This window comes from Acomys minous, assembly GCF_964271855.1.
Source record: "Acomys minous genome assembly, chromosome: 7".
Classification (NCBI taxonomy): Eukaryota; Metazoa; Chordata; class Mammalia; order Rodentia; family Muridae; genus Acomys; species Acomys minous.
The window spans coordinates 25,924,170-25,949,437 of record NC_140488.1 but is presented as its reverse complement, the minus strand read 5'-3'; the positions used below and the strand labels follow the sequence as shown (position 1 = coordinate 25,949,437).

General features: G+C 40.7%; 1 protein-coding gene across 2 annotated transcripts in view; it reads left to right on the top strand.

Annotated features, from left to right (window-relative positions):
• Nucleotides 1-25,268, top strand: part of OCRL (OCRL inositol polyphosphate-5-phosphatase) — a 59,555-nt gene that overhangs the window by 21,002 nt on the left and 13,285 nt on the right. For both annotated transcript variants that reach the window (XM_084789939.1, XM_084789938.1), the window contains exons 7-18: nucleotides 606-726; nucleotides 814-975; nucleotides 2,102-2,203; nucleotides 3,649-3,763; nucleotides 5,241-5,357; nucleotides 5,456-5,643; nucleotides 7,816-7,927; nucleotides 10,860-10,969; nucleotides 12,573-12,708; nucleotides 18,853-18,963; nucleotides 19,559-19,724; nucleotides 19,976-20,211. In XM_084789939.1, coding sequence (XP_084646065.1) covers nucleotides 606-726; nucleotides 814-975; nucleotides 2,102-2,203; nucleotides 3,649-3,763; nucleotides 5,241-5,357; nucleotides 5,456-5,643; nucleotides 7,816-7,927; nucleotides 10,860-10,969; nucleotides 12,573-12,708; nucleotides 18,853-18,963; nucleotides 19,559-19,724; nucleotides 19,976-20,211 — 1,676 coding nt within the window. The remainder of the gene's footprint in view (nucleotides 1-605; nucleotides 727-813; nucleotides 976-2,101; nucleotides 2,204-3,648; nucleotides 3,764-5,240; nucleotides 5,358-5,455; nucleotides 5,644-7,815; nucleotides 7,928-10,859; nucleotides 10,970-12,572; nucleotides 12,709-18,852; nucleotides 18,964-19,558; nucleotides 19,725-19,975; nucleotides 20,212-25,268) is intronic.

The following is a 25,268-nucleotide window of genomic DNA, read 5'->3' as shown; positions in this document are numbered from 1 at the left end:
GGTTGCTATGATCATTTTAGAGTCAGCAGATTGTATTAGCTCAGATGAATTGGTTGTGTGGAGTGGGCTTTTTTTTTAAAATCCATGGCCATGAACTAATGCTTCACTCCTGGTTATGTCTATGGTATAATAGCTCTTTCTGAGCCAACTTGGCACAAAAAAAAAAAAAAGAAAAGAAAAAAAGTTTAGGAAGTACAAACTTCACACAGCCAGACAGCTTAAGTTGGAATGTCAAGTCTGAAACTTACTAATTGTATCATCTCATTTGAGTGATTTAACTCTCAGCTTCTGTTTCCCTCTCTACCATGTGGGAAGCTTTTTAATGGTACCTCCTTTATGACGTTATTGTGGAATACGGAAGGCAAGTGATATCTAGAGAGTCCCCTCTGCAACATTGGCTTGTATTATTCAGGTTCCAAATTGGTATAAATTTCTTTCATTACAGTTGGTGCTTCTGGGATGAATGTGAGTCTTACCATAATATAAGTGATTATTACCCCTGTGGTCCCTTGATCAAGACATAAGCAAATAAAAGCCTTGCCTGGCCTGGCTATGTTGGAGGCTCTCTTTAGCTTCACTTTGACTGTTGGTCTTGTATCCTTCAGGGCTGCTTGGATTTGAGGATAACTTTTCATCTATGAATTTAGATAAGAAAATGAATGTGCAAAATCACCCCACAGGGGTTCATCGGGAACCGCCCCCTCCACCTCCTTCAGTGAATAGAATGTAAGTCCTATGTTGCAATATTCTTCCCCCTATAAGAGGCTTCCATTTCAGACAGTTTTACTTCTGACTCCATGGTTTCTTTGCTAGGCTTCCACGGGAAAAGGAAGCTTCAAACAAAGAACCGCCCAAAGTGACCAACACCATGAGGAAGCTATTTGTACCAAATACTCAATCTGGGCAGCGAGAGGGTCTCATCAAACATATCCTTGCAAAACGAGAGAAGGAATATGTCAATATCCAGTCTTTCAGGTTTGTCTGTTTTCTACTCGCTGAGTCTAAGCACTTAGATTTAACAGTCTTTTGAGGACATGATCATCTGGCTCAGGCTCCTATCTCTGCTGACCAAAAATGTACATATGTAAAATCATGCATAAGCCATAGTTTCCGTTCAATTTCCTAACTGTTAACGATATCATGTCTACTAATATTTCTATCCAGGCTTAGAGGACCAAATCCAACTCACATATAATAGAAAATTGTCCTATAACACCTTCAGTAAGCAAGTATGTGTGTCATCTGGCCTGCTGAATCTTTGACCAGCCAGTATTGAAAACTTAAAGTCTACCATTACTACCATATAGTAATTTGCTGCTTTGATAAATCAACTCAAGTTTTGCCCAATCCTCTTGATTGGGCAATCTGTCTTGAATTCTCCTCTGTTAGTTTTCATTTCACCTTTGCTTATTAATATCCCCTTTTCTGGACCCTGATCTATGTAGTTTAAAGAGGAGATGGTGAGGTGGGGACATGCATCCCCAGTGTGTTATTCTTGAACAGAATATGCCTTTCTAATCCAAGACTCCAGTCCCATCTGCTATCGTAACATGCATTATTTCCTCGAATTCAATCACAAGTGCACTTCCTCATATTCTACACAGTGCTAATATAAGAACAGCTAAGACAGTCATATGAGTCACCCCTTCTGCTTTCCCACTTAATATGTTATCTGCCTCATCAACATTTCCCACAGTTGTCATCATGATCCCCAAGAAGTGAGGGGTCTTTCGGTTTACCTCTAGTTCCTTACAGAAGACTTATCCATATTAGACTGTGTCCAGCACCGAGAAACCTCTTTCCCGTCCTAACCTAAAGCTCTCCCTTAATGAACTGGGTTTAGCTGAATAGAAATTTGGCAAAACAGTTGTTTGTATAAAACACAGACCTAGTTCCTTTTTGTCAATTCACTTGATATAAAGTATAGAGAAAATAAACCCATGCCTTTATATTCTACATGCAAAAGTTCTTATGTATGTGGCAAAACACTTTGAAGAATTCTGTTAATCAAAATACCCTTTAATAGAAGTGGTAAAAGCAGCATTATGTTTGTTCATATTTGATCTTTGTTTTCAAATTATTTTTTTCTGTAATGTTTTAGATTTTTTGTCGGAACTTGGAATGTGAATGGCCAGTCTCCAGATAGCAGCCTAGAACCTTGGCTGAACTGTGATCCAAATCCTCCTGATGTTTACTGCATTGGGTAAAGACCACTTCTAGGCCTTCCTTTTCCTGTACCTGCTGTTAGTGTAGCATGACTTTGGCCTCCTCCTTATCTTTGTTTATGTGTTTTTGTGTGTGTGTGTAAACATGTTGATATATGCCTGTGAGCCCCAAAGGTTATCAGGTGTCTTCCTTGGTCACTCCATCTTTTTTTCTTTGCATTTTTTATATTCCTTAACCATTTCATTCATGTATATAATGAATTTTAAGTGTGTGTGCTCCCTATTTTTCTGTCTCTCTCTGTCTCTCTCTGTCTCTCTGTCTGTCTGTCTGTCTCTGTCTCTCTCTCTGTCTCTGTCTCTCTCTGTCTGTCTGTCTGTCTCTCTCTCTCTCCTGCTGCTGCAACCCTTCTTCCCAACAAATCCCCTTCCTACATTCATGTCTTCCTTATATGTGTGATCCCCTAAGTTTAGTTGGAATTTCTTCTTGTGTGGGCACGGGTGGAATGTTATTTACCAGAGCAACTTATTAGTAACTATATCACCCCTTCCTCCAGCAACCATCAACTGCCTATTGTCCCCCAGGGAGGGATAGGGCCTCATGTGCCCCTCCCCTCTGCATGATGAAATGTTGATGGGCCCAATCTTGTGCAGGTCTCCTGCAGACAACCACAGCTATAGTGACTTCAGGAGAACAGTGGCTATGTCATCCAGAAGATGTCCTTTTGTTGTACATGTCCCCATCTTCTGGCTCTTTCACACCCTCTTTCACATATTCCTTGAGCCTCAGAATGTGTAATGTGCTGTCCCATAGTGGCAGAGCACTCCACCATCACTAATTCTCACACTTTGAACAGCTATGAGTCCCTCTGTTAGCTGCCACCCACTTCTATGGTAAAAGCCTTCTCTACCTGATCTTTTAGATGGGGTCTCTCACTGAACCAGGACTTTACCTAGAGATCCTCCTGTCTCTTCCTCCCCAGTGCTAGGATTACAGACACATGCCTACACACCCAGCTTTTTTATGTGGGTGCTGAGGACTGAACTCAGGTCCTCACACTTGTACAACAAGCACTTTACTGACTGACACATTTCCCCTGCGTTCTTCATCTTCCTATTTTTTTCTAAAACTTGTTTGGCAAAAACTTGCTCTGGACTGTATGTGAGGGTTAATTTGTAGGACAAAAGAAAGCATGAATGAAACCCATAGGACACTGTTCATCATAGAAACATGAGATCATTCTTAAGGGCTTATTCAAGGTTGTAAAAGAAAAATTTCACTCCTGTCCTTATGAGAATTTTGTTATTTTTCAGTTTTTGCATAATCTATGAATATACTGGTGAGAATTTTTTAGAAAACCACATGTCTTTTATAAATGTATCTCTCACTCTTTATTCTTTACTCTAATGTCTTAGCAAATGGGAAAGGAGGTAGCCAAAGAAAATTGTGGCTGTGTATAGTGCCTGCATCCATTTTTCCCCTCAGATTCCAAGAGCTGGACTTGAGCACAGAAGCCTTTTTCTACTTTGAGTCAGTGAAAGAGCAAGAATGGTCCCTGGCCGTGGAAAGGGGTCTGCCTTCTAAGGCCAAGTATAAAAAAGTAAGCTGCCCTGGATTCTCTTTTTCAGTATAGAATTAAGTTTAACACACTGGGAATTTTTCCATTATCTGAACTTCTTCCAAGGGTTTTTAAATAATTACCTTCTTGTCCATATGAAACACTGTCCTATGTGAGACTACTCTGAGGGAAAAACCATAAGCTTTCTGATCAAAAATTATCATTGCTGAAATAGCTTTTAGAAGAAAACTATATATATATTAGCATAACAATATGAAATGCCTACAAGGAAAGCAGTATGAAGTGTATAGGGTGTATATGGTATGCTTTAGATTCAGAACAGGAATAGCAGTGTTGGGGAATTTAAGCAAATTCTACACTTCTCTGTAAGTCAAGAATAAAGTTGATTTTAACAAGGTGGTCCAATCTGTGGGTCTTTAGAAGATATCTGCTAGCTGGCGGTGGTGGCATACACCTTTAATCCTAGCACTTGGGAGGCAGAGGCAGGTGGATCTCTGTGAGTTCGAGGCTGCCCTGGCCTACAGAGTGAGTCCAGGACAGCCAAGGCTACACAGAGAGACCCTGTCTCAAAAAACCGAGGAGGAAGAAGAGGAGGAGGAGGAAGATATCTGCTAGAGGCATTTAGGAGAGTTATGTTCACCTTAAGAGTACTACCCTAAGCTCAGACAGAGCATTCTAATGTTCTTCTATGCTTTTGAACAATTTATGTAAATAGCATAAGTCTCTAAGCTGTTACAGCTCTCTAGCTCAAGTTTAGGTTAAAAAATCAAAATTAAAAGGATCACTGTTTATAGGTTTAAATATCTTAGACAATGAGGGTGTGAGGGACAGTCTGAAATGCTGGACCAGTTGGGATCAGAGTCTAGGAATGAGAAGCAAGAGGAACAAGCTAAGCTAAGGGCTATTCTTTACTATTTGAACTTTCCATTTACTCTCAGTAAGCCACAAAGTGATGTAATCAAAGACCTGAAACTGGGGATGTGGTACAGTGGTAGAGTACCTGCATAGTGTGCTCAGGGCCCTGTATTTGAGCCTCAGCTCAACTGATAAATAGAAGGAGAGACATAGACATACACACAGAGAGACAGAGAAACACACACACACACACACACACACACACACACACACACACACACACGAGAAGGGGGGAGAAAGAGAGACAGAGTCAGAGAAAGAGACAGAAAGGGAGGGAGAGGGGGGAAGGGAGGGAGGGAGGGAGGGAGAGAGAGAGAGAGAGAGAGAGAGAGAGAGAGAGAGAGAGAGAGAGAGAGATTGATTATATACTGTCCCTCAAGGTTTTTGACTCTTAGTAGTCAAAGCCAGATTAAAGCTTCTGCAGAGAATCCTGGTTTCCAATTTATGGGGCCCAATAGGAGCTTAAAGGATGCAGATCTAGATCTGGATGTTAATAATCACTTGATTGGTCATCCTAGGAAGTTAGCTATAAACCAGAGAATGATATTCTTATTTGCTGTCTGTAACTCCCTGGAATTCATAGGTTCAACTGGTCCGCCTTGTGGGGATGATGCTTCTTATATTTGCTAGAAAAGATCAGTGTCGATATATCCGTGATATTGTTACAGAAACAGTTGGAACTGGAATCATGGGGAAAATGGTGAGCTACTTTGGCAATTAATTTGATTATTGTTGATATCTATGTGAAATGCAATTGCTGCTTGTGTTAACTAACTTTATAATTACGTTGGCTAACAGGGAAACAAAGGTGGAGTAGCTGTGAGATTTGTTTTTCATAACACCACTTTCTGCATCGTCAACTCCCACCTGGCTGCCCATGTGGAAGAATTTGAAAGAAGGAATCAGGATTATAAAGACATCTGTGCAAGAATGAGTTTTTCCGTCCCCAATCAGACTCTCCCACAGTTGAATATCATGAAGCATGAGTAAGTCCTTATCTCACCGTGGCCTTTGACTAGGGTTATAACTGACCAAATAGAGTGAGAAGCTCAGGAGCTGTGAAGAGCTTCCATCTGGGGATTTGGGTCTCAAAGAAGAGGATGGTATTTAGCAATAACCTGAGGCAGAAACATTGGGTTTGGCATTAGGGGGATAGGGGATTGATATTAATGTGGCTTCTAAAATAATGCTGAAGGAGCCTATGAGTTGGAGTAATATTTTTAAAAAATAAAATAGAAGTGTTCATTAGTTTAATTACAGAAGATAAAATGAATAAACATTATTTAAAATCCTTTACTTCTTATCTTTTATTCTCCCCAGCCAGTCCCTCTCTCCAAAGAACACTGTCTTTAACATTTGGCTGTGGATCTTTCTAGAGCTGCACTGTCTAATATGATAGCCAACATCTGGATGTTGGGTCTTAGAAAGTCCTTAGTCAAAGTGAGAGGTCTGTAAGCAAAAGTCATATTAGGTTTTGAAGACTTCTTGGAGAAAATGTGGGCTACCTTAATTTACAAAATGTTAATCACATATTAATGATTTGGATAGATTGGGTTAAATAAATAAAAGGTTTTTTCTTTTATATTTTAAGTGCATCTACCAGAAAATTTAAAAGGATATGGAGACATGCATCATTTCACTGAACAGTCTCTTCTAGACTTTTCTCCTTACATACACAGACACATATTTGTTGTATGAGAAGAGATTGCCCTACTATCTCTTTGTAACTTTGTGCCCACATATCTACATTCTTCTTTTTAATGGTTGTGATTATTTTAAAAAAAAAAGGGGGGGGGTGCTGGGCGGTGGTGGCGCACACCTTTAATCCCAGCACTTGGGAGGCAGAGGCGGACGGATCTCTGTGAGTTCGAGGCCAGCCTGGTCTACAAAGTGAGTCCAGGACAGCCAAGGCTACACAGAGAAACCCTGTCTCAAAAAACCAAAAACAAAAAACAAAAAAGGTGGTGGCAAAGAATGAGATTTCATAAAGACAGAATCAGAGATCCATTGGAAGGTGATAGAAAATACTCTGTTGTAAAGAAATGAATATTTGAATTTCTTTTTTGGTTTGGTTTGGTTCGGTTTTTCGAGTCAGGGTTTCTCTTGTAGTCCTGACTGTCCTGGACTCATTTTGCAGATCAGGCTGGCCTCAAACTCACAGAGATCCACCTGTCTCTCCCTATGGAGTGCTGGGATTAAAGGTGTGCACCACCACGCCCTGGCTCTGGTCTTTGAAATTCTAAAAGGGTGATTTGCAAGAAGTAGTGTGAGGTGAGAATTATAGTAAATCAAAAGGTAATTTAGGAATATTAGAAGCAGTGGATATGAAGAGAATTATTGAAGGACTAGGGAAAGATAGTGGTATTTGAGTGTGTCCGTATTGTCACAGCAATTAGAGTCATATAGAATTCTCAAAGCCAAGGCCTTGAAATGTATAACCATGAAGTCATCAGCAATTTCATAAATTTATTTTCCAAGAGTCCAAAACGTTCCTGTTGCTTTGAGAATTTTCAATGATTCGAAAGGGCCTTATTTTGATGTGGTCATTTCAGGGTTGTCTTCTCAGCGCATCTCAAATCCTGGTGCTTGGACTGAGGACTTAGGTGCCAGTTTCTTTCTTGGAACTTGAACTTCAGGTTTTAACTTCGTATGTCAGGTTGGCCACAGTAGAGAGCTGGGACTTCATTATCCTCCTGGGCTCTGTCAGTCATTCCCACTATGCGATCTCTCACAGAGAGCCTACAAAACCTCAGAGCTCTGGGAGGGGAAAAACAGTAAGATTCGCTTAGCCTAGAGACCTGGCAGGCAGCCAGAGAAAAATTTGAAGCTAATCCAGCAAATAAACTGCATGCTTCTCAGTCAATTAACTCCTTAGCTTCCAAATCCCACATGTATACTGCATTCCCCATTTTCATTTGATTTTATGTGGTGTGCCTATTTTTCCCAGATATTTTATAATCTATTGTCTTTCTTAGGTATTGGCAGTACTTGCCCCTAAAGAATTGATTACAGCTTTAAACCCCTTGTCAGTGATAAATAGATCCTTATAAATAATCTACCCATTGTCTTCTCTCCATCCTCCTCTGATTGGCTTTCATCTTAATTGCTGCTATTTTAATCTATCTCTGGTCTGTTCTAATCTATTTCTTGGTCCTCAGTGTTGTCATTTGGTTGGGAGACTTGAACTACAGACTTTGCATGCCTGATGCCAATGAGGTGAAAAATCTTATTAATAAAAATGACCTTCAGAAGCTCTTGAAATTCGACCAGGTAAGTGAAGTTTCAGTGGCAGAGATCGGTATGGTTATGAGCTAGACATATGGTAGTCATGGCTTATGCTAGAAAGAGATGGCAAGTTCATACTATCTCACAAGATACTGTGGCTGGCGCTATATAGATTTGGAGTGCCTTGATTAAAAGTGCTACGATGCAAGGGTGATAATGTTGGTGACAAAAAGCCAATATAAAGTTCATTTAGTAAGTCATTATCAGGCAGAGTTTTTTAGAGATTTGTATCAGTGGTCTGGAGGATGGGTGAGGTTAACTGGAGAATACTTCCTAAAGGAAGTGAGCCTTTTGCTCTGTTGGTGTGGTGTAGCAGATGGAATGGGGAAAATCGTTCTATGGTTATTTGGCAGGCTTAGAGGTAAAAGAAGGAGTAAGGCACTAAGAAAAGAAGGTTGTTTGGAAAGGATAGCATAATCTATAATCTAATAGGAACTGATAAGTTGGTATTAACTATTGTTTAGCTGTTTGTGTTAAAAGCAGTATAAAGGGCTAGGAAGGTGGCTCCATGGATATAGTGTTTGTTGAGTTAGGGTCCTCAACACCCATGTAAAAGCCAGGCATAGTAGCTTGTGTCTGGAACCTCAGCTCTGGGCTGCCGAAACAGGTATATCTCAAGGGCTTACTGGCCACACAGCCTAGTCCAAACCGTGAGCTCCTGCTTCAATGAGAGACTCTGTCTCAAAATGTATGGTAGAGAACTGATTGAAAAAAACCATTCTGACATCTGCACATTCCCACAGACACCCACCCACATATAAACAAAGAACAACAACAAAAGTCCTTGTGGGAAAACAACTGATTATGTAGTACTCAGACAAAGCCTGATATTCAAGAAACCAGGATCTGTGCATAAAAGCCACTATGTTGGTGTGTAAACCTGGTAAATGAGTTGAATTTTTATTTACATACATTTATCTCTTCCTTTTGAACTAGAGTATCATTATAAAGCCTATCCTAGCCTGGAACTAGCTGAATAGCATAGGGCTGGACTTGAACTTATGGTCCTCCTCTGCTTTCTAAATGCTGCCATTACAAGCATGTGCCAGTGAACCTTGTTCATACAAATAAATTTTTTGGAATATAGGTACAGGCCAATAAAAATGAATGTTCCTTCATGTCCTTTGATATTTGGTTAATATGTATATATATGTATGTATGTATATATTAATTGCACATAGCCATTGTGTTTCTTGTGATATATCAGCAAGTCTATTCAGAGTACAGTAATCAAATCCAACCTCTGAGAGCTGGGGAATGTCGCTCAGTGGTAGAACATTTGCATAATCTATGTAATGCTGCAGATGCAATCTATAGCACCAAAAAAACCCCACCTTATTTTTATTCAACTTCCTCTCACATCCCACTTTCTGATAACCACTATTCTACATTCAAGTTGGCTTATTTTGGCTTTCATTCCTGAGAGCTAACATGTACTATTTGTCTTTCTGTGTCTGATTTATTTAATTTAACATTAATTTTGTCTAGCTCATCCATTTTGCTGCAAATGACAGTATTTCACCCATTATGGCTGAATATTTTATGTGTGCATCACGTTTTCTTTATCTAGTCATTGTTTTCTTAAAGATTTATTTATTTATTTTATGTGTATGAGTGCTCTGTTTTCATGCACACCAGAAGAGGTAGTCAGATCCCATTACAGATGGCTGTGAGCCACCATGTGGTTGCTGGGAATTGAACTTAGGACCTCTGGAGGAATAGACAGTGCTCTTAACTGCTGAGCCATCTCTCCAGCCCTATCTAGTCACTATTAACAGGCATTTTTCTCAGGTACTTGCTTTATATTCAGCTATTATGAATAGTGCCACAGTGAACATGTATGCACACACATCTTTCGTATGCTGATTTCACTTCCTTTAGGTACCCAGAACATCTTGTTACTGGAATGAAAGCAAACACTTCTTAATGAGGAAAGACAATTTTTTTTTTTTACTTGGTTCAAATATCTTTAAATCATCAGGAGAGCCTTTTTGACCTTTAGACACAATAAAAGTTCAGGTGTTTTGCCCTACAATAGTTTTCATAGTGAGCCTTTTTATCTAGCTACCTTTACACTGAAGTCGAATGGCTAATTTGTTTGTGTTTCTTCCCCTTTCTTGCCTCCAGAAAGGGTAGAGTTGGGATTCATTCTGAATCTCGTGTAACTTTGGTGAAGTAGCTGAGTGAGGATAATTTACAACAGTGGATTGTAGGGCTGAAGAAACGACATGTGCCTTGCAAGCATGAGGGCCTGAATTTGTATCCTAACATCCACATAAAAAGCTGAGCATGGCCACATAACACCTGTGACCCCAGCATTAACAGGGGGAGGTGGAGACAGGAGGATTACTGTGTGTATGTATGAGTATGGGCCAGTACGTGTGAATGCAGTGCTTGCTAGGGCCTGAAGGCAGCTGTAAATTCCATAGAGCTGAAGTTGCAGGTCCCTGTGAGCCATCCAACAAATCCCGGTCCTCTGCGCTCTCTTAATTACTGAGCCATCTCTATAGCCCCAGTTCACCCATTTGAAAAAAATACATTAATTAGCCACTAAAATTCGTTTCAGAAATTATCTTTTAAGCTTTGTGTGCTTTCTGTTGTAATTATAATTATGCTAGATCATTCTTGCCAAGTTCTAAGCAATGTAGGGTTATTCTGTGTTCTTGTTTCCACAATTTTATCCTGGCCACAAATGGCAATAAAATGGCACTGTGCTAAAAACAAGTATTATTAGAATACTACTGCTCTGGCATTGTTGACATTGAATTCAAAAGATAAGAAATCTTATCTGTGTGTTTTTCCACAGTTGAAAAGGCTGTGGAACTGAATACCTAGAAAGGAAGCAGTGGCCAGTCAGCCTGATTATCACATTAATATGATGTTGCTGTGCTTATGTGATGTTTCTTTCTGTCCGTAGTTAAACATTCAGCGCACACAGAAAAAAGCTTTCGTGGATTTCAATGAAGGGGAAATCAAGTTTATCCCCACCTACAAGTATGATTCTAAAACTGACAGATGGGATTCCAGGTAAAGGCTAAGGCTTGATCTTCTAACCCTAACCCTGTGTCCCTCCTGAGAAGCTGGGAATTTTTTACATCAATAATTCCATACGCAGAGAGGGAAATCTAATGGCTCAGGGTTGTATTTCAAACTGAGCTTATGTTAGGAAAGTATTAACGAGCTGTCAAGGCTGGTGACACTTCATGAGCTGCCTCCAATTCCCTTGTTCTAGCACCTCTGCCAACTAGCTGACATTTTGTGCCTTCCTAATCTTACCCTCCTTTCTTAACTGATGCTCTTATCCCCTTCCCCCAAACTACTTCTCTGCTACTTAACTTTGGACAGCAGAAGGTAAGAACAGAGTCATAAGCAGTTCTTCTACATAGTCCTTGTTGGTCCTGAGAGCACATTAGAGTCCATTGGTGAGCTCCTGGAGAGATTACTCAGTGGCTAGAATATTTGGTGCTCTTGCCGAGGATCCAAGTTCAATAACTCCAGCTCCAGGGGATCTGATACCCTCTCCTGGCCTTTGAGGGTACCTGCTTATATGTCCACATAAATGAAAGTTTAAAACCAGGTCTTTAAAAATAATGCCCTGGTAACTTCTTAGAAATCCTAATGTCTGGACTCACACCTGCTGTTGTTGGTAACAAAGAGAACTAATCCTTGGAGTCCCTTTGATTTCCACATCTCCCCAGAAAAGTAGCGGCCACTCAGTAAATCCATAAATGCCTGTGTCCCCCACATACTGTTTCTTTCTTTTTTCTAGTTTCCTAGGGGGCTCAGAAGCTTGAAAGATAAAAGAAGCCATAAGCATACTCAGCTGCTTCAAACTCTGCGGAGGCAGTGGGGGGATGGGATGTCTCGGATACCCCAGGGAGCCCATCCACAATTGAAAAGGGATGCTGAGGGAACTTGTTTACTTTGCTTGGTTTCTGCCACTTAAGATAGAGCTCAAGAGCTACTGATAAGGACTATTTGAGTCACTTACTAGATCAAGTGTACTTACAAGGTATCCCTTATTTGAATGAATGATAAAGCTTTCTGTGGACTGGTCTATGCTCAAGCTTGTATGCATGCATGTTAGTTGATCTCTATCAAAGAAGCTGGAGGTGTCCTTGAACGGCCAGGCTTAAAAGAGAAAGCTCTACTCTTTCCCCATAGATTAAGCCCAGTCGAGAGGAATAGAGCCTTTCCGTTTTTCAATTTGATTACTTGTCCATTATGAAGTACCATCGCAGTCAGGTGGAGCAAAGGAAGAGAAAACGTTCAGAATACAACCCTGACCCCGTAAGGCTATTTTAAGAAGGTGCTGTTCCGTTTTTTCCCCTATGGTGATATTATTTAAGATACAGACCTAAATTTAAAAAAACCATCTATTCATTCAGTAGATGACACTAGGCACAAACTTCGTACTGGGCAGTAGTGCTAGGAGTTCAATGGCTGGCAGGCAGACAAGGCCAGTCTCAGTGCTTACAGTGTAGGAAAGAAGATGATAGGGGTCCTCTGGGAAGGAGTGTGTGGTTCATTGGGAGCATATGAAAAGAGGGTTAATGTGATTCTAAACCAATGTGTGTTATTACATTTTTGTGGGGTATGTTCTGTTTGTGACTCATTCCTTTATTTACAGTGGGAAATGCCGAGTTCCAGCCTGGTGTGACCGAATTCTTTGGAGAGGAATAAATGTTAATCAGCTTCATTACCGGAGTCACATGGAACTCAAAACTAGTGACCACAAACCTGTTAGCGCCCTGTTCCATATTGGGGTAAAAAGTTGATTGCTCATTCATTTGTTTACATGCCAAGTAGCTATTTCCAGAGCGTTATGTAGATGTAGAACAGGTTTGTAATTCAGCATGCCATAAATGTTCTCTAAACAGACAATCATTTGCAGAGTTGAGTGCTTAGCACCCCTTCAGCCCTCTCAGATGCCGTCTTAGATCTCTTCATGGTCCAGATATTTTATGCTGTGTAGGCACACACTGATCAGAATAGGACCAGATCTACTTACGACTTTAAGTGCTATATCCCATCTGCTACAACTCTCTCAAACAACACGGATTTTCTCTTATTTTGAATTTCGTTGTGTCTTGAACTGAATTTATAGCCAGTTATTTCACGTTTTGTCTCTATTGTGAATGCATTTTTCCTCTTTTTTTAAACCTGTGTTATGAGTGTGCAGATTTTGTTACAATCTTGCTGATTTATATACTTGGATTATTTCTTGTGGATTTTCCACACATGTGGCCGTATAACTTGTCAGGCTATAACTAATGTGGTTCTTACTAGGATGATAGTCTACTGCCTGGTTTTGCGTTCTAGGTCAACCACTTTGTAATTGTGAGTCTACAGACAATTTATTTAACATATATATAATCAGTCTCCTCCTCTACAAAGTATGCTAGTAATGAGATCAACTAATAAAGATTAATGTGTTCATGCATGCAGAGAGCATAATGGAACAGATTTCTTCTATCTATGTCAATTTCAGAAACTGCTGACATAGGTGTCACCCGTGTGTCCTGAGTCCTCGTTTAGCTTTTATTTTATGTGCATTAGTGTTTTCCTTGCATGCATGTCTTTGTGTGAGGCTGTTGGATCTCCTGGAACTGGAGTTACAGACAGCTGTGGGCTGCCATGTGGGTGCTGGAAATTGAACCCAGATCCCCTGAAAGAACAGCCAGTGCTCCTAACCACTGAGCTATCTCTCTACCACCCCTCCCCCTGCCAGAGTCCTCTTTTTAAAAAGAATACCTTTAGGGCATTTCCTTGAGAAACAAAATTAGTTCTTGGTCTTAGAGTACATTTAAATTTTTCAAGATAACCAATAACTTTATTTTGGGGCCACTCTGGAGTTGCAGTTGGTTTTGTTTATATTTTTATTAAAATCATATTTGTTTATTATATTTTTAATTATATTTTATGACAACTTAGCAGGAATTAATTCTCTCCTTCCACTGTGTACAGCTGTTTTTAACATGATGCTAGGAATCAAACCCAGGGTTTTGTGCCCTGTAAACACACACCAGATCACTCACTCCCACCTCTCCCCCTTCCCACTCCACTTTGAAATTTTAACATCATAATGATACTAGCCGTGTGCTTAATCCCATCCACAGCACCTAGTAACTGTGTGCTAGAAATGGTGCTCGCTCATCTGTACACCTGCATTACTAGTAACTGTGTGCTAGAAATGGTGCTCGCTCATCTGTACACCTGCATTACTAGTAACTGTGTGCTAGAAATGGTGCTCGCTCATCTGTACACCTGCATTACTAGTAACTGTGTGCTAGAAATGGTGCTCGCTCATCTGTACACCTGCATTACTAGTAACTGTGTGCTAGAAATGGTGCTCGCTCATCTGTACACCTGCATTACTAGTAACTGTGTGCTAGAAATGGTGCTCGCTCATCTGTACACCTGCATTACTAGTAACTGTGTGCTAGAAATGGTGCTCGCTCATCTGTACACCTGCATTACTAGTAACTGTGTGCTAGAAATGGTGCTCGCTCATCTGTACACCTGCATTACTAGTAACTGTGTGCTAGAAATGGTGCTCGCTCATCTGTACACCTGCATTACTAGTAACTGTGTGCTAGAAATGGTGCTCGCTCATCTGTACACCTGCATTACTAGTAACTGTGTGCTAGAAATGGTGCTCGCTCATCTGTACACCTGCATTACTAGTAACTGTGTGCTAGAAATGGTGCTCGCTCATCTGTACACCTGCATTACTAGTAACTGTGTGCTAGAAATGGTGCTCGCTCATCTGTACACCTGCATTACTAGTAACTGTGTGCTAGAAATGGTGCTCGCTCATCTGTACACCTGCATTACTAGTAACTGTGTGCTAGAAATGGTGCTCGCTCATCTGTACACCTGCGTTGCTTCCCACAGCAGCACTCACTTCAATAGTCTCCATCTCACAGGTGGGCAGATAAAAACCCAGGGACTTTAAAAATGCCCTTGAGAGTGTTCATGTAGAACTGGAGCTGAGATTCAAATCTTTGGTCTGCTCAACTCCTAAATCCATGTTCTGCCCACTACCCCACAGCCCCTTAGTAATGCTAATGTCCTGATTAAACATGCCTCAGAAGCTGCATTTAACCCCTCCAAGTCCAGTGTCTACCTCAAGGCTGTCCTCTTTTCCTCATGTGCATCCCCTAATCTCTTTAAAGAAGGCATCTCTTCCCAGACACTGGCCTCCTTAGATTTTTTTTTTTTTTTTAGTGTTTCCTTTCAAAACCTTGGAATATTTTCATACTGCATATCAATCCTAAGCTCCCACTTAGATACTTTTAAATTTTTCAAGGGTCCTTTATATTCTTGAGCCTTTTTTAAATTAATTAATTTATTTCTTCACTTTACATTCTGGTCATAGTTCCATCCCTCCTCACCTCCCAGTCCCACCCTCCCTCCCCCTCCTCCATCCCACTTCCCTATTCCTCAGAAAAGAGGAGCCCCCTTTCACTCCACCCCAGCTCATGAAGTCACATCAGGATTGAGCATGTCCTCTTTCCCTGTGGCCTAGCAAGGCAGTCCCTGCCAGGGGGAAGTGATCGAAAAGCAGGCAAGAGAGTCCATATCAGAGAAAGCTTAACTCCCCTTACTGGAGGACCCACATGAAGCCTGAGCTGCGCATCAGCTACATCTTTGTAGGGGAGCCTGGGTCCAGTCCATGCAAGGTCCTAGGTTGGTACTTCAATCTCAGCAGGCCCCTCTGGGTCCTGGTTGGTTGGCTCTGTTGGTCTTCTTGTGGAGCTACTGTCACCTCCTGGTCCTTTTCTCCCTACCCCTACTTTTCCACAAAGCTCCTACACATCACCCAATGTTTGGCTATGAGGCTCAGCATCATCGGTATTGAGGTACTGCAGGGTGGAGCCTCTCAGAGGAAAACTCTGCTAGACTCTTGTCTGCAAACAGAGTACTGTTAATAGTGTCAGGGGTTAGTTCTCTCCCATAGTATGGGTCTTAGGTTGCGCCAGGCATTGGTTGGACCTTCCCTCAATCTCTGCTCTACTCTATCTTTATCCCTACACATTTTGTAAGCAGGATAAATTTTGAGTCAAAGTTTTTGTGGGTGGGTTGCTGTACTCCTCTCTCTACTAGGAGACTTGTCTAGTTAGAGGGTGTCCTCTTCAGTCTCTATGACCCCTCCTACTAGGAGTCTCTGCTAGATTCCCCCTCATATTCCTCCAGGATCCTACCCTGACTTAGGTCTCCAGCTTGCCACAGAGATGCCCCTGCCCACAGTTTCTCTTTGCTCTACAAGCCTTTTGTCCTTCTCCCCCCCCACACACTGTTCTCCCCAGGTCTGATCTCCACTCTTATTTCTCTCTGTGGTTCTTCTCCTACCTTGTTCCCTCTCTTCAACCACTACCTCTGTCTATTCTATTTCCCCTTCTGAGTGGGATTTAAGCATCCTCCCTTGGGTCCTCCTTAGTAGTTATCTCCTTTGAGTCTTCTAACAGATTTAGTGTCTCTGGTTTTATATTGAGGTCTTTAATCCACTTGGACTTTAGTTTTGTACAGGGTGATAAATATGGACCTATTTGCATCTTTCTACATGTAGACATCCAGTTAGACCAGCACCATTTGTTGAAGATGCTATCCTTTTTCCATTGTATAGATTTGGCTTCTTTGTCAAAAATCAAGTGTCCATAGGTGTGTAGGTTTATTTCTGGGTCTTGTGGTACATTTACACCATGGAATATTACTCAGCTATTAAAAACAAGGAAGTCTTGACATTTGCAGGCAAATGAATGGAACTAGAAACAATCATAACAGTCATCCTGAGTGAGGTAACCCAGACCAAGAAAGATACACATGGTATATACTCACTTATAAGTGGATATTAGCCCAACACAGATGTCTTCTGAGAGACTCCACCTAGCAGGGGATTGAGACAGATGCTAGACTCTGTGCAGAGTATTGAGTGTTATAGAGAAGAGTTGAGGGATAGAAGGACCTGGAGAGGTCAGGTGCTCCACAGGGAAACCATCAAGGCCTGGCGGGTCTGGACATGGTGGGGGAGGCAGGGATGCACAAACTGGTGCACCAACCATGGACAATGCATGCAGAGCATCTAGACCTCCTGTTCATATGTAGCCTATGGACAGTTGATTCTCCATGTGGGAGCATGGGGAAGGGGACTTCTGCTGAACCTCTGACATGCACTGTGGTATCTGCAATTGATCACTGCCTGTTGTCAGGACAGCCTTGCGGGCACACAGAGGAAGGGGATACAGGCTGTCCTGATGAGACCTGATAGGCTATGGCCAGACAATGGAGTAGGAGCACACCCCCTCCAATCAGAGGTCTAGGGGAGGGGAATAGGGCAAAAGGGGGAGAGAGGATGGAAATGGGAAGATAAGAAATGTAATGTGTGAATCAATTACAATAAATAAAAATAAGAAAGTTCTAAAAGTACTTTTTTAGAAAAAGTTACAGAATTTTGTAATAAGAGTATGACTTCCATCTTAAGCTAAGACTTACATACTGTGGGACCAAAGTGGTCAATCCTCAGTTCTCTAAGTCATGTCTCAGATACGTTTTTTAAAAGATACCCTAGAGTGGAGTTTGGTGGTACCCGCCTTTAATCCCAGCACTCGGGAGGCAAAGGCAGGTGGATCTCTGTGAGTTCAAGGCCAGCCTGGTTTATAAAGTGAGCCCAGGACAGCCAAGGCTACAAGAGAAAACCTGTCTCAAGAAAAATCCATAGACTGCTTTCCATATCTGTCTCAGATCCTTTGCTGTATACATGACACACACACACACTCTCTCTCTCTCTCTCTCTCTCTCTCTCTCTTCTCTCTCTCTCTCTCTCTCTGTCTCTGTCTCTGTCTCTGTCTCTCTCTGTCTCTCTCTGGTTTTTTGAGACAGGGTTTCTCTATATTATCTTTCTGGTCCTGGACTCACTCTATAGACCAGACTGGCCTCAAACTCATAGCCAACTGCCTGCCTCTGCCTCCTGAGTACTGAGACGCCTGGCTCATGAGTCTCCTTTTAACATGGATTCTTGTGAAATTTTAGACATTATGTAAAAAGGTAACTGATGCCTCAAATATAACAATGATACGTTGTATTACTTGTGCTAATTTATTACATTAGTTTGTATGAAGTTTTAATATTTTAAAAATAATACATGTATATCATGTCGTTAGAAGTCCTGTGTTATCTGAAAACTTCCTTCACCCATTCATTAGTCCAAATGACCTGTCTGTTGTCATGGTTTTATTCTAGGACATTTTGTGGTGGCCTTTTTCCAAAGTAGTCGCCAGCTCCACTTACTAATACCATGCCTTTCCTGTTCCATAATGTGAGCAATTATCTGATTCCTGCCAATGTGCATAGCAACTAATGGACTGAAATGCTTTCATCATATTTTCTGCACTTTTACTATTTTATGCTTGTTAAAAAAAATAGCAGTGAATGCATTTTAGCACTGTCATTTTACACACTGCAAGAAATCGTTTTCACTACAATTATCACATTTTCTCCACTGTCAGATAATTAGCAATGGCTCCAGGAAAAATCCTAGCCAAAATATGTACTATTATCAAGCTTTTTAGCGATTTTCCCAGAAATTTAGCCAATTAACCTTACTGTTCTGTTAAAATGTATTTTTATAATGCCTATGAATTTAATTTTTTTAGTGAGTTTTAAAATTTATTAGGGGCTCTTAAAGATAAAGAAGTTGAGATAATTTCCTAGGACTAAATAAAGATCTATTTCCTTTGAAGTGAAAGTTATGGATAAAGCAGGCTCTTAAAGTTTTTGAGGGTGCTGATTATACTACAGTTTATTTTAAAGGTGTTCCCACAATGCCTGGCTTTAAACGATTATATAATCTCTGATGGAGATGAGCGCGGAGCTTGTGAAGCTGAAAGTGCCATCTTCTTCCCCTTTAGGTAAAGGTTGTGGATGAACGGAGGTATCGTAAGGTCTTTGAAGATATCGTACGCATTATGGACAGAATGGAAAACGACTTCCTTCCTTCGTTAGAACTTAGCAGGAGAGAGGTGAGCTAAGCTGCACGGCTTCCTGTCTACTGTCCATTGCAGTTGACAGAAAGGAAACTGTGCTACTTAAAAGGTCATCAAGGTTAAGATCCTCTACAGAATGTCTCTGTTCTGGGGTCAGCTTTTCAGTTTGGCAGATGCAGGCACACATGACTCGTCTTAGCTTCTCAGAGCTGTAGCTCCCTTTTCTGGATCACCGGAGTTAATACCTGATATGGTCTTAACAGCAGCACCTAGAAGCTTGAAAGCCTCATAGTAGTTACCTTGTTCACTTCTTAGTTCATGTGTCTGAGGGAACGGAGCTTAGTCACAGAATGAGTACCCTGGACCACGATCATGTTCATCTTAGGATCCTGGGAACAACTAGGGTAGCCTTGAACAGGGTCCAGAGCTACCTAATGCATTCTCTGCTGGTGTCAGCTAAACAATGTATGAAAGTAAACTCTAGGACGTTGTCTCGGTCTGTGAATTCATGTGGTAATTACACATCTGATTAATAATTACCTTAGTCTTGATTCGTATTGTCTATGAATAATCCAACTTATTCCCCCTACTATGAATGCATGGTTGGGCCTGTCTGTTTGTTATTCCCCAGTTTATGTTTGAGAATGTGAAGTTTCGGCAGCTGCAAAAGGAGAAGTTCCAGATCAGCAACAATGGACAGGTTCCCTGCCATTTTTCTTTCATCCCTAAACTTAATGACAGCCAATACTGCAAGCCATGGCTTCGAGCTGAACCTTTTGAGGGCTACTTGGAGCCAAGTGAGTTTTCCCATTACCAATGCCTCTGCTTGCTACATACCGACTCCTCAAGACTCCCACCACCCTGGCTGAATTTCCTGTTCTCTAACCACTTGTCTCTCACCCTCACTGTCTTTAGTATTGGTGATACCTCTTTTGTGTGTTCCATCTCTTCCTGTTGTTGCCTGGTGGTTTTGTTTTCTGGTTTTGAGGACAGTTGCTTTTCCACTTGAGGGGCTCTGTGCTACAGTGCACCATCTCTTTCATTTCAGATGAGACAGTGGACATTTCCCTTGATGTGTATGTCAGCAAAGACTCTGTAACCATCCTAAACTCGGGCGAAGATAAGATTGAAGATATTCTTGTCCTTCATTTGGATCGCGGGAAAGATTACTTCTTGACCATCAGTGGGAATTACCTTCCGAGTTGCTTTGGTACCTCGTTAGAGGCTTTGTGTCGAATGAAAAGACCGATCCGAGAAGTTCCTGTCACCAAACTCATAGACTTGGTGAGAACTGTCCTAAACCTTCTTTACGTTTAATTTGCACGTTTGTCCCCATTATTTCTGTGCCTTCCTTCTTCTTGGGGTCCAGGGAACAGACAAATGATACGGAAGAATGTCACTTTATCTTAGCACTACTTTGATTAAATTAAGCCAAGGAGGGAAGAGGAGAACCTAACGTGCAGCTGCCTCTTGATGGGACTATAGTAGATAATATATTATACTTCCAAAATAAGATTAAAGGCCCCCCCTCTCCAAGCGACCATGCTTCAAAGCTTTCACACTTTCACCAAAATTGACATGTCCACTGCATGTGCTCAGTGCACACTGCAGCATTATGCTTACAAGAAAACTGAGGCCCAGAGGCATTCACTTGCCCATAGTCAGATAAGTTAGTGACAGAGCTACCTCCCACAGCACTGACTTCCACTCCAGTGCCCCTCTCTACATTATAGCAAATCAAACTGTACTGCCAATGAGAGCACAGGCTATTAGGGAAGCATGAGAACGTGCATCGTCATCCCTAGGGGTGCTCACTACAGGTTGTGGTTCCTACCCCCATTCACCATTGGTAACAGAATCTTAGGAAATGGAACCTATGAATCTACATTTGACTAGTGTTCCAGAAGCTTTCCCCCTCCCCCCCTTTGGTAACCCAGGCTGGACTTAAATTTCCTGCTCAACTGAAAGTGAGTTTACACTTCTGATCTTCCTGTCTCTACCTCCCCAGTGTGGGATCACAGGTATACTCCAGCATATCTGGTGTATGCAGCGGTGAGGACCAAAGCCAGGGCTTTCTGCATGCTAGGCCAGCACTCTGCCAACTGAGATGCAAACTGGGACCATGTATACTGAGGCTTGTTCATTTAATGTGACCCAAGAAAAGAAAAGAAAGCAGAATTATTTTTCTCCCCCTTTCCCAAGCCAAGTTATTATATAATATCTCTATTCTTGTGAAGAAAACCCATATTATTTTCAGTAAAAACATGATTTAATAGCGAGTTCATCCTATTAATTTTTTTTCTGCTAAATAAAACCGTTGTTGGATTTGTGTACAGGTTGGCACTACAAGTTTAGTCTTAGCTTATTTTTTTTAACCAGATGTAATGAAGAGCCAAATGTTACCATTTGTATATAAAATCACATTGGTGCTTAGGCACAGCTAGTGATTGTATTGTCCAGCAGGAAGGATTAGAACAACAGCAGCCTGCTTGCTTGACTGAGAGTGATTTGTGCCGTTGCCATGGAATTGTTGCACCTGTGACTCAGAGAGCAAATTACAGCACTGGAATTTTATTTGTTTCCTCAGAGCTCTCATGATGGGAGGTTTTACCTATGTTTGAAAGAAAACCCTTTTCTACAGAAATTCATATCCTGTCAGTCTGCCTTTCTTCGTAATTATTTTTCATACCACCATATTCCCTTTTTTATTGAAAAAAGAATCTACACTCTAGGCTGATTACGATTCCCCTCCTCCAACTCCCCCAGCTCCTTCCCACACCACCCGCCCAACTCCACACCCTTTCACTCTCTTTATCTTTAGAAAGCAAACAGGCAAACAAAAGCAAACTTAGAATTTTTTAAAAGAAAAAAACATAAGAAACACACACACGCAGACACACACAAACAAAACCCATAAAAAGACAAGATGGGAAATCATAATAATATACAAGCAAAAGACCAGTAAGACTTTTTTAAAATGCTCAAACAAAGCAATATGAGCCAAAAGCCTACTAAATTACCATTGGGTTCATTTTGTGTTGGCCATCTCCTGCTGGGCATGGGGCTACAGCACCATATTTTTCAGTTTGGGGTTTTTTTGTTGTTTTTTATTTTTTAAGATTTATTTATTATTTATACAGCATTTTGCACAAATGTGCACCTGCCTGCCACAAAAAGGCGCCAGATCTCATTACAGATGGTTGTGAGCCACCATGTGATTGCTGGGGATTGAACTTGAGACCTTTGGAAGAGCAGAAGGTGCTCTTAACCTCTGAGCCATCTCTCCAGCCCCTTGTTTTTGTTGTTGTTGTTGTTTTGTTTTATTTTGTTTTTAGCGGAGGAGGGGAGGTTCAAGACAGGGTTTCTCTGTGTAGCCTTGGCTGTCCTGGACTCATTTTGTAGACCAGGCCTCAATTCCCAGAGATCCACTTGCCTCTGCCTCCCTGAGTGCTGAGTTTAAAAGTATGTACCACCCTGCCTAACTTTCTTTTTCAAATTTTGTTTTACTTTTTAGAATAGATTCTGCATGATTTTTCTCTATTTTATCCCAAACACTATTTCCTAGCTTCCTTTGTTCCTGCTTTTTATTTGATTATTATTTTTAATTTTTTGAAAAACAGTTTATAAATATATGGGTGTTTTGCCTGTGTCTATAGACCATGTACATGCCATGCCAACCCACAGAGGCCAGAAGAGGGCATTGGATTCCCCTGAAACTGGAGTTATAGGGGGTTGTGAGCCACTGTGTGGATATTAGAACTCAAACCCAGGTCCTCTGCAAGAGCAAGTGCTCTTAACTGCTGAGCCATCTCTCTATTTTATGAAAAATGCCAAATGTATAGGGAAAAAAACAAATAATACAGTAAACTTTCACATACCCTACACATACACACACACACACACACATTTTTGTGTACCATTTAAAATCAAGTGGTACTAATCAGCTCAACACAAGCACTTTAGCCTTCATCTCTGAAGGAAAAGGACAAACCTTTACAGCCACACAACACATAACTGCACTTCAGAACACTAACAGTAATCCCCAATACCATCTAGCATCTAGTTTATATTCATATTTTTGTAGTTGTTCTGGTAATTTCTTTTATAGCTTTTTAAAATACAAAATGAAATCTTGGTTTGTACAGACAGTATAGTGAATGTGTGCGTGTGTGTGTGTGTGTGTGTGTGTGTGTATGTGTGTGTGTGTGTGTGTATACATACACATATATATGATAACATCTCTATAGTGCCTTTCATAGTAAAACAATCATCAGTATTTTTCTTTAGTGTCATTTGCTTTTAAGAGTCTAGTTTAGTTGCTCAGGCAAGGGTCTATTATTTCCTAAATTCGGCATTTCTTCTTGTTTTTTTTTTAAACTTATCTTTGTATACCCTCTCTTCACCTTTGATTTCCTATAAACTGGACCCTGGCGTATTTTTATACAAATAAAAGTATTATAGTACCCTGGCCATAATATTCCATATTCTGGGAGTGACTAGGAGGCTCAACCAGCTTTAAAAAGAAGGTCTTACTATAGATAAAATAATATCATCAAGCAATTAGACCACATTTGTCCATAAATATATAGTAGGTAAAATCATCAGAGGGATCAGTGGTTCTGTGGAGGGTCCTCTTACTTCTTCTAGGCCGTAATTGACTCAGGGTTAAAGAAATAGAACCTTGGTCATTTGTAATCACAGAGTAACTTTTTATTAAATTATACATGCATGATCATCATTTGTTCTTTTTGGAAGTTCTACTTTTGTAGGCTTTAGGGCTTTCATTCTTTCCATGGCTTATTGCATTTCCATGTTATTAAATTACTGCCTCATCAGTGAGGAAGAAGTTATGCATGTTGTTGTGAGGTAGTACTTCCCCTTTCTGAGCACCTTTCCACTTGTTTCAACTCTGAAATACTTCTCAAGGTCTCATGTTTTTTCCAGTACTTAACAGGATATTTCAACCCCCTTGAGACAGTACCATCAATACTGGTACATGTCTGCTATTGTATTGTGTGCTGTAAATTCAGTGGAGCCAGTAATGAGTTCTGTGCATGTGCTGTGTGTCCACACAGTGTTTCCAGAAAGCTTCTTATGTTACACTTGCTTCCTACCGAATGCAAAATGAGATAATGGGCATGAATCTTTTTGTTCTTCCAACTGTTTTCAATAACAGAGACTCTACAACTCCTAGCATAGTTGGACTTACGTTAAGAGTGAACAGATGCGAAGTGTTTGCTGTTGTGGTTGTTTTTTATTCTTTTTCAGAACATTTTTCTGATTTATTAACTAACATGTTAACTTGCAAGTGATCATTAGTGTTTATTACATACTGGCTATAAAGTAGTGTGGGGATTATATATGATCTGTAATTTAGTGATCATAAAGGTATACTCGCATGCACAGGATAGCTAAATTCTAAGTCCTGGTTACTACAACGTTTCATTCAAGATAATCTGATGATTAATAATCTTTGTTTGCAAATGTTCACTATGTTTGGTTAAGTTGACATTTGGGGAAATTACTTAAAGTGAATGTTGTAGAGATTGTAAATCACAATAGATTCCTCTCCCACAGTTACTCAAGCCCTTGTGTGCTATAAAAGCTTATCGATCCTCCAGTAAAATCAATCTCAGAATCAGCCTATTTTTACCTTAATGGATATCTGATGCTTGTAACATTAACATGATCTAGCAAAGAGTTCAGTATATATGAATAAAGTAGATTAGAGAAGTGATTTGGGGTTGACCATAGACATGTTTCCAGTCAAATCAGAGGACTTAAGAAACAAACACATACTTAGGGATTGAATGAGTAGAGTCTTCCAGAAGTAAGAAGCCCCTTGACTAAAGGGTGCAAAGTCACAGAAAAATGACCACGAGTGGGAAATTAGAAGATTCCTCTGGAACAGGTGAAGGGTCAGATTATAATAAGTCAAAGTGCTTCTGCCGGGTAGAGGCAGGCAATGGTCTTGAAATCAAGGGATGAGTTTATGCATAAGCCAGAGATTATCTAGAACTTTCAGGAGACCTTGAGGACTAATCCAAGGTTGTCAATTGGCATATTAGAAGGAACTCTCTAGTGCTGCATAGAGAATGAGCTAGTGGGGAAGAGACCAGGCTTGAAGTGCCAGAACTGGTTAAGGATTTCAGTTACAAGAACAAACATGAAAAAGATGGAAGATGGATGGAGAACATGCCAATGCAGAGAGGGATATAAAGTCTGAGAAAACAACTTGGCAATTCATTTAATACCAGGGATCTCTTCACTCCACACGTTTACTTTCTCTCACTGATCTGATCACTCCCTTCTTGTCCTGTTACTTGTATGATTTGTTTCTT